The following is a 14,109-nucleotide window of genomic DNA, read 5'->3' on the forward strand; positions in this document are numbered from 1 at the left end:
AATGGATGGCAAATGAATTAAGCAAAATGCCTCTTGAGGGCATGAAGTGACAAAAACTTTCAAAATGTCTGCATTAAGGCCCATTGTAAATTCAGCCTGATCTTTCCTCAGAGCAGCAGCTGCACACTTTTAGTAAATCTGCCAAAAGATGCCACCTTATTGACCCGAAAGTACACAAAAAGCACACTCAGACGCTCCACAGGGTCCTGACATGCTCCATGCGATGACATTTTACCAATAGCTGCTACGGTTTTCAAACTATAGTTAGAAATGTACGAGGTTTATTTGTCATTCAGAACAATGGAAAGGCTCTCCTTTCACAGCACATCTCCATGGAAACCTTTGATCTCTGGGCTCACACACAGGTGTTTGATAACGTCGTCAGCTCAAACGCAAACATACAGAGTGGAGTTTAACAGACTGTCTCAGCCTATTTTTTTCTGGAGACTTCATACTGACTTCAACATGTTCCACATATTTTATACATTATTGGTGAAGTATGGTTTTAGTTCAAACGTTGGCAATTAAAATATTCTGACGCTTTTCAAAGCGTTTTTTACTTTATTTTCTCTTCTTAATACACATTCATTCACTACTACTTACATTTATTACTAACAAAGCACTTATATGCTAATAAAGGACTGGCTTATCTCAAATCTAAAGCCAGTTGAGTAGCACTTGAAATGTGTTAGCTCTATGAAACCTGATGTACTTATATGATTCTGTTTTCTTCAAGTTTGTATTTTGTTGGTCGAACGCACTTATTGTAAGTCGCTTTGGATAAAAGCGTAATGTAGTCGGCCAGAACCAGCCATTTCCTCGTGCAGGAAGGAGACAATCTCCTCCAAGTCCGCTTCTCAAGTCACTTATGAAACTACGACTTTAATCTTGTTATTATTACTTTATTCTCGTAACATTACGACTTTATTCTCGTAATATTCCGACTTTATTCTCGTAATGTTGCGACTTTATTCTCGTAACTATGACTTTATTCTCGTATTATTACGACTTTATTATTTTTCTAAGTGTGGCCCTAATACTCCGTCGTACAAAGTAACTGAAGTTTTCAAATAAAAGTATTTGCCTCAGACATTTAGTGGGGAATAAGTATGAAGTAGCACAAATGGCAACACTATAGTAAAGTAGAGGTACCTACTGTAAGTAGCTACTATACTTGTGCTTAGTTACCTTTCATCTTCGGGTGCTGAACAGGGTGCAGTTTTACAAATATTATTTTAATTTTTTTTTATTGTTTTCAATAATGTAAATGAGAAGCTCTCAACAGAACACTTTTTAAGATCTTGGACTTTTTTGTTTGTATGTTTTAAAAACTTAGGTAAGACAGAACAGTGCTGCTGCAGAAATATGTAACTTTAAATCTTACTTGTGATTTTGCCTGTCCACTCTATTCATTAAATTGTCCATCTACTCTACCTTCTATCAGTCTGCCCTTGAGATTAACTCACCTTCTGTCTTTGTATAATTTCCTAACAGAACTGTGACTTCTGTATTGTTCACTTCAGAAATTGTAAATCTTAAAAAACCTTTTGAAGGGTATAATCTTCTTATGTTCTTCATCACAAAAACTCTGTGAGGCTATACCCGGCGCTGAGTCATCCTGTCAGCCGACACTCTCCGACATTCATGCACACATACATTTCATGACGCATCATTAAGCTCCTTTCCGCAAGTCATGCTGCTTCTTAAGCTTTTACTGTTTACTTCCTGTTTGGACCTTTTTATTAACATCCTTCTCTTTTCTCTGCTCCAGGTGGAACCAAACACCAAACTTTTTCCCGCTGTGTTTGTGCGACCCACCAGCCCTAACCTCTTCCAGTTTGAGCTGTCTAAAATAAAGGTGGAGTCCCCTCAATTTTCATTTTCAACAACTTTAAGATATCTGCAATACCACATCAATGCACAATGAAGGAATCCTAAATCCTACAAATGCAGTATAGGTTCAGGAAATGCAATTTTTACCGGCCACAGTATGCTCCTGTTCCTTAAACCCTATGCTATCTCACTCTATGCAGCCCACACACATGATTATGCAGCTACACACCCTCTAGCTAGGTCCACTAGGCTAGTATATTAGCATGCACCAAATATACTAAGAGCATCTCCAACCGGATGTGTTCTTTTGTCAGTTGATTGGAGGAGAACAAATATTATGTGACTCCGCTTGTTTGACAAACAGGAATATCGCTTTAATCCCTCTGTGTTTGTTTGCCCCTCCTCAGAATGCCATGCCTTTGTCATCCGCCATCTTTAAGAGTGAACACAAGAACCCGGTGCCCCAATGTCCGCCCCGTTTAGATGTGCAGACCATCAGCTCTGTGCTGTGGAGCCGCATGCCCAACACCTTCCTCAAGGTGGAAACAGCCCGGGTCAATGAGAGGCACGGCTGGGTGGTCCAGTGTGTGGAGCCCCTGCAGATGTTGGCCGTTCATATTCCTGAAGAAAACAGGTACATGGATTTTGGGCTTTTGAGCAATCTACTCAGTGGGTTTTAGTTTGACTTCCACGGACATTGATCCTCATTCACTAACTGCGCTGAAAAATGTGTTCTTAAAACCCACACAATTCTGACATGCACCAATGTTTTGTTATTGAGATTTGAGAAAAATCTGAAGTGCTGAAAGTTAAGCAAAATAATAGTTTTTATTTTCTTTTTTAATTCTACAGTCATATAATATTATATGATTTTAATTACCGTAATATTTTTTATCATAAAATGTTTAAGCTTTATGGACATAAAATATAAACTGTGCACTTTCACTTGATTTCACATAAAAAAAAGTGATTTGGTAACCATTCCATGGCAACATCGCATTTGCTTTCTCATAAAACAAGTAATATAAAAACAGTACAACTTGAGATCAACATCCCAACAGGGAACCTTTGAGAAGCCTTTATTATTATTATCCTGTGCTGTGAAAAACACCTACAGTACAGTTTCTAGCCTCTAAACATACTTATTTTCTGTTTAAAAGGTGTGTCGACATCATGGAGCTGTCTGAGCAGGAGGACATGAGGAAGTTCCACTACCACACCCTGAAGCTCTACTGTGCCCTCTGCGCTCTGGGCAACACCCGTGTGGCCCACGCCCTCTGCAGCCACCTGGACCAATCACAGCTCTTATACACTATCGACAACCAGTACCTATCCGGCATGTTACGTGAAGGCTTCTACAACGTCCTGATCAGCATCCACCTGGAGACAGCGAAGGAGGCACGACTCATGATGAAGGATGAGTTCATCATCCCGGTCACGGCTGAGACGCGCTCCATCCGCCTCTTCTCCAATGCTTCCAAAAAGCACCTCCCGCCAGGGGTGGGGCTCAGCACCTCGCTTAAACCCCGCCTAAACTTTGCTCCGCCGTGTTTCATCAGCACCAAACGAGAACAACATCTCTACAGCCCCCAAATCCCCCTGGACGCTTTGAAGGAGAAATCCATTTCAATGTTGACGGAGGCCGTTCAGGGTGGCGGCCACCACATCAGAGACCCTGCCGGAGGAGGGGTGGAGTACCAGTTTGTGCCAATCCTGAAACTCATCAGCACCTTGCTGACGATGGGCGTGCTAGGTAGCGAGGACGTCCATAAGATCTTGCTGCTCATCGACCCCAATGTTTTCAGAGAGACACGCGAGGAGGGGGGCACGGGGGCCACAGACAAAGAAGGACTGAAAGGGGCGGAAGACAAGGCAGTGGAAGCTGGAGAAGAGGAGGCCGCCAAAGAGGCCAAACAGCCAATGAAAGGACTGCTGGAGAAGAGGCTGCCTGAGCCCGTCAAGCGACAGGTGATAAAAGCACAAATAAAATCATCTGAAATGTGTTAAACCTTCATGTAAACAGCTGGAGGTAAATCAGCAAAAGATGTCAAATCAATGAACATCTACAAGTGCAAATTCACTCAAATTCAAGACTAAAACAGATGCGCTTTCAATAACATGCTCCATAACCGCGCCACTGTAATAGACCTATTCACAACTCAGTCATATATGAAATGACTTGTTTGAAACAAATGATCTCTTAAATGTCTCTTTAAAGGTCCCATGTCATGCTTTTCCGGTTATTACCCGTCCCCTTGTGTGTTATGTAGCTTTTTCTGCATGTAAACGGTCTGCAGAGTCACAAACCCTCAAAGTACACCCTGTAGCGAGTAAAACTCTTAACACAGAAAAGACCTGTCTATGCTGTCCCGGAACGCCTCATTGGAGATTTCTTTTTCCATTTTTTTCTTCCTGAGCATGGTGACGTAACCATGCCCAGGTTCAAATGGACCAATCCGTGGAGCTCCTCACACACACACACACACACTCACTCAGCCTTATCTTGACTCAGCTGCGGCTCCGCAGATTTCTCAGCCTGAACTCAGCCTGAGACAGCGATACACTGCGCAACTCAGCCTGACACTGTGAGTTTGTGTCAGGCTGAGTTCAGGTGAGTTTTGCGGTGTCTCACTTTCTCGCAGACCCCACGCAGCAACCAGGAAACGACCCCAGTAATCCAGCTCACACTGTCTGCAGCAGCAAGCCCCGCAACGTCCCGCCAACACGGCACCCAGACCCCACGCAGCATTCTCATCTGTTTGTCATTACTGGGGTCATTTTCTGGTTGCTAACGCCATTGTAACACATAATCACTGACGTTCCGCTGTAACGGTGGTGGACTCATCAGAACAGAGTGGCCGAGCTGACCAATCAGAGCACAGTGGGCTCATAGGGAGGGGGGGGCGGCAGGAGCTCCAACAAGGCGTGTAGGACAGAGAGTGAATACACATACTATACAGAAATGCTGTATGAGAAACCAATGTGACTTTGGAACATTGAACAATGTAAATATATTCTAGTAGACCTCAACAATGGAATTATGATCAGTAGAAATGGCCATGTCATGGGACCTTTAATAAGTGGGAGGGTGTAACGCCAAATGGCTGTTTGTGTGTATTCCTAACAGACTTGTTTCTAACAGCTGTATCTAGGAGCGCAATTGTGATGAAACGTTATTTGTTGTCCGTCTCCTCCCCTTGTCTGCTCCCCAGATGTGTGAGCTGCTTCACTATTTCTGCGACTGCGAGCTGAAGCATCGCATCGAAGCCATCGTGTCTTTCTCCGACAGCTTTGTCTCCAAACTTCAGTACAACCAGAAGTTTCGCTACAACGAGCTGATGCTGGCCCTCAACATGTCCGCTGCTGTCACCGCCAAGAAGACCAAAGAGTTTAGATCGCCGCCTCAAGAGCAGGTGAGAGGACGCCATAATCACCACAGGCCTGCTGGGGAGGATGTGAACATAGTTAGAAACACTGATTTAGAAAAGATGTACACACTTACTCAGTTTCAAGTCACCATCTTATTGTCTGTGATATACCAAAAGTGGTTCATCAATTCCCAGTGTCTCAGCAAGTGAATACCTACCTCTGTTTTCACCACCTCAGGATATTAAAATGGCAAGCTTATTAATTTTAAGGAAATTAAAGACATACTCAATCTGTATTGTGTGTCCCGGTGTATCATTTATTGCATTTTATTATATTTACTTTTATTTTTACATTTTTTAAATGTTAGTGTGTTTTTGTTGTTCTTTATTAGGGTATGAGTACTGATGACATAACCATTCATCTATGCTAACAAATGACAAAGGGAAACCACATTCAAACTACTTACTGTACCTCACACTGTCGTAAAAATATTTGTACTCTCTTATGTAAAGCAAGATTACTTTCAAGATTTTCAACTGAAATATGTTTTATCTACTTGTTTACCATTAAGTAAGACTGCTATAGACGGGCACTCCACACGAGTGGGGATGTATTGTAAGACCTCTTTTCACATACTGTACTGTTGTTACATCTTAATGCTGTGTATTTCACTTAATTTCTGTAATTCTGATGACTCTCACGTGTCTGCCATGTGACCTTTTTGATGCATACAGTATGTGACCTTTGGGGGAAAATCAGCCACAGAAGGTTAACGTGAGATTTAGAGCTGATGAATCTTACAGCAAAGCTCACATGAATCTATCATAACTGACCGCAAAGAAAGCCTGCAGGCTCACTGCTTCAAATGATGCATGAAACTGGATAATTCAGGCGGAGCTGTTACATCATTTCTGTAATTTTCCACATACATGGCTAATTTATGTCCACCCTTAAGATTTCCTTTAGATTTAGTTTTGTAAAAATTGCCTCACTTTGGCCCCAAGAGTGAATGTGAGCTGCTCCTCGCTCCAAAATGTTGCAAGCACTCTCTTTTGTGTGCGCTGAACAAAAAGCCTCGAGGCAAAATCATCCTTCTTCTTTGTGGTGTCATTGCTGCAGTGAGTGTGAGCACACACACATTCAGCATCCCTTTGGGGTCACAGCTGGAGATGGACTTGAGCGCTTCACAGCTACTTTAATGACTGTCATAGTGACCTTTGGTCTGTCAGTGCTGAGGGAGAATTAGCCTCTTGAGCTGTTTTTTTATTCCTGCTGTGAATGAGATAACATAATGTTCAGATATATTTTAAAACCTAACCACCAGGCATTGTTTATGTATCTGAATGTCTGCTTTTTATGTCCATTCCTTAGATCAACATGCTGCTGACCTTCAGTATGGGCGAGGACTGTCCGTGTCCATCAGGCATCCAAGAGCAGTTGTATGATTTTCACAACCAGCTGCAGCTACACTGTGGTGAGATGCAGATCTTGATTATGTTCAATATGTTGCATGCATTAACCTGAAGCCGTTATCTTGTATCGCTTCAGTTTAATTTATTGCAGTTATTTTCCAAAGGCAGCGTGAACTAGCAGCGTGGATTGAAAGCTAAAATAGACAAAAATAGATTTGGAATTATTGAAAATGTAGTGATTTCTCTATTGATTGCTTGAGCTGCCATTCTGCTTTCTTTTTCCTCTGCATCTGTCTCCTGGCACAAGAGCTATAGTTCAATGCCTCTCACACGGCTCTGACATCTTGATGTTTTGATAAATAATTGAATTGCCTAACCTCAACAGTACAACCAATCTAATGTCTAGTGTCGATCATGCCATATAGTCCCATCCTGCCATGGCAACTAAAACACATTCAAAGAAAACTTGAAATTGATAAGAAAAAGGACATACCATACAATCACTACCATGCATCATACACATGACATATCTGTTAACCCCACAGGAAGAGCAGGGGTATTTGTTCCGCTTTACGCTCCATGTACTGTGTATAGCATTGTTGTCTGTGTTGTGCAGGAATCCCTATGGAGGAAGACGAATACGAGCAAGATACATCGATCACAGGTCGCCTCCTGATGCTGGTGAACAAGATCAAAGGCCAGTCTCACAAGGCAGAGGAGCCCACTGAGAAACAGCAAGCTGCACCATGTGAGGACATTTCTATTACTTTAAAAAAGTGCAATCATGTTCATGCTGCATCAGTGTACCCAGGTCTGAAGGAGGAGGATGAAGATGAATGTTTTTTATGTATGCAATGGCTCACAGTTTATTGCTGATTTCATTTCATATTAGAGAAAGTTTTCTTCCAATTGTAGCATTGTAACCATAGCAACATACTGAAACAGGGCTCAGTAAGCAGTTAAAGGCATACATTGGATTGTTTTTAGTGGGGCTGTATGAGGTACTAAAAATGCCGGTTTTTGTCAATGTAGTCTGGTAGCTTTAAAGAGAGCATAGATAGCGGCTTGTCCTCTGTCAGAAAGCGTATTCTTATCTAAACATAGCAAAAGTCTTATACCTATATTGATTTCTTTTGAGGTGGGCCTTTCTTTTAGGTTTCTAAAATACAGTTTCTCAAAGCAGTACAATGCTTAGTTTCCATGCCGTTACTCCTGTCTGCTTCTCTAAACTGGGACAGTGCCGACCACTGTATACATTCTAGGTTATACAATGATTATATATAAGTTCCTTATAAAACCCTGCTTCAAACAATACAAAACAAATTGAATTATTATGGTTATTTCCTAGTCCAAATAGCTAAAACTGGTCAAGAAAAAAGTGTTGCTTGTAGACTACTTGTGCAACATCTGTTACTTTTCTTTTACTTTCCTGTGAAAGCACCAGCTCTTACTCCCATAATCCATTTACACGACTCCACTACACTGTGCTTGTTTATGGTCACAAGCTCTCTGTCAATGTTCCTCACTTGAAGTGAGGCAAGAATTAAAAGCAGGACCTCTGAATTGCAGCTCGAGCACCCTCACTCTTTCTTCTATTTGTCTGCTGGTGTTATGTGGACTGAGTCACCGGGTGGCAGTCATTTCCATTTCAATTTCTTTTCAATTTCATTATGGTAATATGGAGCTGGGTGGAAGAGAGGCTTCAGAGTGAAGAGCATCTTCCGTCAGCCGCTCCCGGAGATGAAAGAGGAGCGATGAGAGGAAAAAACGATTAAAAACCAAATCCTTCAGCTGATTAAACCGATAGACACATACGAACAAATACACAATTGTGAGCACACACACAGGAACAAAAAACTTTTCAATCACTGCACTCAATATCCGGGCTGCCACAATAGTTTGAATGCAGAACCAGTTGTATCCAATTTTCTAGCTCAAGTACCACTGTGTGATAGGGACCACCAATCAAGTAGCTGATTGCAAATGATTACCTAACAGGTAGAAAAAGCATTTTATTTTGTATTGTTGGCCTTCAATGAGGAAGACAATGTGTTATTTGAGCATCACTGTTTGAGTTTATTTTATTACCATCTGTCTCTATTTATGCCAGTAATTCCTCTCTAAAATATGACCTTTCTTGAAAATGACCCTGTTCTGGCAATAAACTAGATATGTCTGCATTTAATTGCCCATATAGGGAGTTACACAACGGGTATTTTGTTATTTTTAAGAATCTGGACAACCCCATACAAAGTCTATTCTTGGAAATGATCCCAACAACAAGAAGTTTTAATTGAGATGAAACAGCTACCTGATGCAGAAAGGCAATCTCCCAACAGAGATTTGGTTTGACCCTGATGTAGCGCACATAAGACCACCACACTGATCTCCCAGGAGCAAGCTGGATGAAAATAGAGGAGTGTGTATTTTTCTTTTAAAGAGTGCTTTGGGTGGTGGTGGTCTCTGCAGGCTGTTCTGTGCCGGCTGATTGATAAGAAGGCTGGTGTGTGGTGACGGCTGCAACAGCTGGAGGCGTCAGAAAACAAAGAGAGGGAGTGGAATAATTTAGAGCAGACCGATTGTCTTACTGCTTAAAGTGTTGTTTTTCTTTGTTTGATGTTGTTAATTTATATCATGTATAGTAAGTGTTAAAGCTTGATTTAAAGGCCTTACCTTTTTTCCCTTTTCCGTTCAGTTGCATTGTAGATTAACAGGTACTGTTTGGCTTTTTGATTCATATTCGACATGCTTCCAAAAAGACTCTCTGCAAACGGGAGCAAATCTATGTGGCCAGGTTGCTACCCAGCTTAATATCCTCTTAATATAACATTAAAGGTGGGGTAGGTAAGTTTGAGAAACCGGCTCGAGATACACATTTTGTTACATTCCATGGAATGCTCTTAACATCCAGATAGCAATTATGAATATCTTAAAAATCCATAAAAAAATTTCATCTGTGGAAGCCGTATTACTGTAAAAAGCACGACCAATCATTTTAGCCGGCCCGGCTAAAGTAACTGGATGGCCTACCTGCCTGTCAGCCTTCCATCTGTGCACAAACTTATCTCGTGCCCTCATTGGTCATGTGTGTGTTGGAGGAGGGGCTCTGTAAGGAAGTGGCAGATTTTTTCCGTTGTGTATTTTCAAATTCTAGCGCATTCAAGCTGGTTTCTCCAAAATTACCTACCTCACCTTTAATGAGACCTATCAAGGGTTTTTTTTTCTCACAGCAATGTATATTTTTTCCTGGTTCAATATGTTGAAGTCTCCCACTGCATTTTACAGTATAGTGATGATTTAGCCTACTCCTTTAAACCAATGCCCTCTTGCAGCGAGGATTGCATTCAAACGGCATTTGCAGTTTCTGTCTCCTTTCACTCATTTGCAATTTATTGAGCAAAGATAGCCCTTGCCAGTGTTGTACAATGTTAGTATCAACAATATTCATTGCTTGGGACATTTGGTTAAACTGCTCTGTGAGGCTGTTCTGAGCTAAATGCTAACATTAGCATGCTCAGGTTGACAATGCCAACATGATTAGCAATGTTAACCATTTTCACCATCTTAGTTTAACATGTGCCACATTTTAAGCTAGCAAGCACCAAAGACAGTACAGCTGAGGATGATGGGGATAGTTTTATTAAATGAATGGTTTGTTTGGTATACATGTGGTTTATACATTTTCTTGAAACTGGATGCGTTTTTCTTTGTTGGTAGGAATGTAAGTAGCCCATGATGGGCTCATATTGAAAATTAAATCTCATGTAAGAAAATGGTTAGCCAGGAGGCAGTAGAATGGCCAGATTAGGAATGACATGATATATTCTGTGCTGATACTACAGCTATAACTCCTCCTCTTGCACAGTGAGACCCTGGAGATACAAAAGGCGCCGTCGTATTGGCCATTATTTCATAGAGATGAAGTAAGAGGGGTGCAGAAGTAATTTTCCTCCTCTGATGAATGGTTTATCCACCAGAAGCATTTAATGCTCAGACATGATGGCTTGCCTTGAAGAAATGTGTGTTGTGGGAGCATAGGGATCTGTGTGAACTCTTATGCCATAAAATAAATGCTGGCTTCCATCAATGTAACACAAGTCTGATTTGTTAGTTGAGGTGTAGTGAGGGCAAAGTGCTCGGGGGGAATAAAACAGGCCGAGACGGAACGAGCGAGCATGTTTGATGGTGTGACAGAACCGGAGGTGGGTGTGGTGAAGTGGCTGGGGGGAAGAAATGTGGCTTCTCATTTTGGACCAAGCTGGCACCTGCTGTGACACCCATCGCCGACGGGATTGGTTTTGCACACACACACACACACACACACACACACACACACACACACACACACACACACACACACACACACACACACACACACACACACACACACACACACACACACACACACACACACACACACACACACACACAGTGATTGACAGTCTTGTGTCAAATAGTCCGACAGATCCAATCAGCTTCACAGACACAGGGGTCTTAAAAACACAATTACCTAATTGCAATACTTTTAAGGAAATCAATTGCACATAAATGGCTCCATCTTTATGGTTCTTTGTGCTAAACTGATGATTTTTGTCCTTTAAGAAAAGACTCACAAATATATGTGCGCACCCTCACCCACACACCCTATTGATCCAGATTTAATGAAGCCTTAAGGGTAACCTACATACGAGCTGTCCAAACAGACGTCTCAGTTTGACCACAGAGGCAGAATATCATACTACACAGAACTATTAATACCACTTCCCTCCCTATTTGTTGCATAACAGGGCCGCCTTCCTCTCCGCTTCGCTGGAAATGGGCCTTTTCATGAATGAGCTCGCAAACACAGCTGATTACCTCTCCCTCAGAAGCGGGGGGGCTCGTAGAGGTAGCTGATACACGCGTGCAGTCCTATTAGCTCGACTCAAGCCACTTGAAAGGCTTTGAAGGAGCTGTCTGTCTATTTTTTTTCTGTGCTCAAGGTCTTATTTGCATCACAGAGCCAATTTGGGAAGTCAGCCTTTGAGTTGAGTTTTAGCACTCAAAAATGGCTTGTGTAGAAAAGGTAGCACCCAGTCAAGTGGAGGCCCTTTCAACATTTGTGTAAAAGAGCTTTGTGTTGAGTGTGTGTGTGTGTTTGTTTAAACGGCGGTGTGTTTTAGGCAGAGGTGCCGTGGTGTCACCTCGGTTAATGAAAGGAAGGTTATAGGATATTTTCCTCTTAAATCCAATGATACGCAGTAAAAATTACAAGACAATACAGCATGCTATGCTACGTTACTATGCTATTTTAAAGGCTATCTAATTTTACTGTTTAAAAAGAGCCTGTATTGTGTTAATCTATATTCCCCTTTTTAAATCGCAAAATGTAAGATGTTTTAATCCCTATATCCGTTCAAACAATTGATCAGATGACTGTGTGTAATGAGAGAGCGCTAATCTGTTTTGATGAACCCACAGAGAATTATTATCAAGCTCCGCAGTTAACTCAGCTCTTCAACACAATTTAGAATCTTTCAGCTTATTATGTTAGTGTTAGGGATTTACCTTATATCAGTCACAATGACATTCCCTGCCATTTATCGGAAATGTAAATTATGTATTTTTGTGATACTGAAAAACCAGCTTCTAATCACTACAACTATTAGCTAAACCAAGTTGCTTTTATTGACATTCCAAGCGCAGCATCTCTGTGCTGAATGTTTTAAAGATCCCATGTCATGGCCATTTCTACTGATCATAATTCCATTTGTTGAGGTATACTAAAATAGATTTATACTGTGCAATTTTCCAAACTCACATTGGTTTCTCATACAGCATATCTGTAAAGTATGTGTATTCACCGGTATTCACTCTCTGTCCTAAACGGCTTGTTGGAGCTCCTGCCCCTTCCTCACTGTGTGCTCTGATTGGTCGCGACGTGAGAGACTTGTTGCTGCTTGTTGGTGCGAGGAGCAGACAGGCTTCCGTGTCGGCGATACAGTGAGAACAAGCGAAACTCATCCTGAGCACACACAAACACTCATACCCGAAGTAAAAGCAATAAGTGTGGCTTGATATTGAGAAAGAAAAAGGTTTATAACGCTGTGAGAATGTGTCTGCGGAGAGCATTTCTCCGCGATCCCAACGTAGTAGCCGGAAAAACGTTTACCTATTTAAACAGTCGTGTAGATACCTTGTTTGTTTTAAACATCATAAACACACAAACAACAATGAATACTTACAGGTAGCATACCTGCCAACCCTACCGATTTGGGCGGTAGTCTACCGCTTTTTACATGTTTCTACCGCCTACCGACTTAGCTGGCTTTCCCTACCGATTTTCAATCTTCCCAAACTATAACAAATAAAAATGACACTCCATAGACACTGGACTCGACTTTTGGCGGACGCCGTTTGCAGCGTGTCTGTGATCTCATCATACAAACAGTCCTCCGTGTTTCTGAAAGAGAAACAACGTGCAGACCGGGGGTAACGCTGCCTTTCCTCTGCACCCCCGGGGCTGATGGGTAATCACTCCCAAATGAGTTTAGGGAACAGAGACGAGGCATTTGAGTCCTGCAGGATTTCCCCGTTAATATCAGTGTCTCGAAAACACATGTTGGCGACTGAAAGACATCCAGAGTTTGGTCTTTTCCTGAAGCATCCTTCACCTACAGTGTCTCAACTGAAAGAGGACCACAAACACACTAAAGATACAGGTATAATACCATTTTGAGATTTGGGGATATTTATCTCCCATTCTTTCACTTTTTCTGACATTTTCAACACCAAACATGTCGTTAATGTCTCTGTTTAGTGAACTACAGCAATCTGAAAGCCTGTACATTATTTATAACACACTTTATCAGTAGAAAAATGCAGGAAATTACTTTTTTAATGCAGTATTTTCTGATTTATGGCGCAACACAAAGATATTTCGCTCTGTGCAAACATTTGACTCTATCCAATCCAATCCAATCCAACTTTATTTATATAGCACTTTAAAACCTTCAGACCAAAGTGCTGTACAGAGAGATAAGTTCACACAACATAATATAAATAGATTTAAAATTCAAGATACAAACACAAAACAAACCAGAATAAACGTAATAATTAAAAAATAAATAACAGCCATATAATAAAAACAATAGACCACTGAAAGCAAATAAAAGCAACAATCTACTTGTTTCCGAAGGCTAAGGACAAGAGGTGGGTTTTAAGACGGGATTTAAAAGCAGACAGTGTTGGAGCCTGTCTAATTAGCAAGGGCAGGTCGTTCCACAGTTTAGGGGCCCCCTAAACTGTGGAACGACCTGCCCTTGCTAATTAGACAGGCTCCAACACTGTCTGCTTTTAAATCCCGTCTTAAAACCCACCTCTTGTCCTTAGCCTNAACACGCATTTTAAAAGGTTTTCACCTGCCGTCTGTCTGCAGACTTGTCAAAGCATTAATTCATGGTTTTTACTAACCGGTATCAGTATGTTGTTACTTCAGCACAATTTTGAAACGTGT

General features: G+C 41.5%; 1 protein-coding gene across 1 annotated transcript in view; it reads left to right on the forward strand.

Annotated features, from left to right (window-relative positions):
• LOC104950591 (ryanodine receptor 3-like) overlaps window positions 1-14,109 on the forward strand; it is a 50,617-nt gene that overhangs the window by 29,096 nt on the left and 7,412 nt on the right. The window contains exons 13-18 of the mRNA XM_010777124.1: window positions 1,772-1,858; window positions 2,241-2,467; window positions 2,994-3,801; window positions 5,046-5,246; window positions 6,574-6,676; window positions 7,231-7,362. Of these exons, the coding sequence (XP_010775426.1) occupies window positions 1,772-1,858; window positions 2,241-2,467; window positions 2,994-3,801; window positions 5,046-5,246; window positions 6,574-6,676; window positions 7,231-7,362 (1,558 nt within the window). The remainder of the gene's footprint in view (window positions 1-1,771; window positions 1,859-2,240; window positions 2,468-2,993; window positions 3,802-5,045; window positions 5,247-6,573; window positions 6,677-7,230; window positions 7,363-14,109) is intronic.

This window comes from Notothenia coriiceps, unplaced genomic scaffold, assembly GCF_000735185.1.
Source record: "Notothenia coriiceps isolate Sejong01 unplaced genomic scaffold, NC01 NC01_scaffold00017851, whole genome shotgun sequence".
In the NCBI taxonomy this organism is placed as follows: domain Eukaryota; kingdom Metazoa; phylum Chordata; class Actinopteri; order Perciformes; family Nototheniidae; genus Notothenia; species Notothenia coriiceps.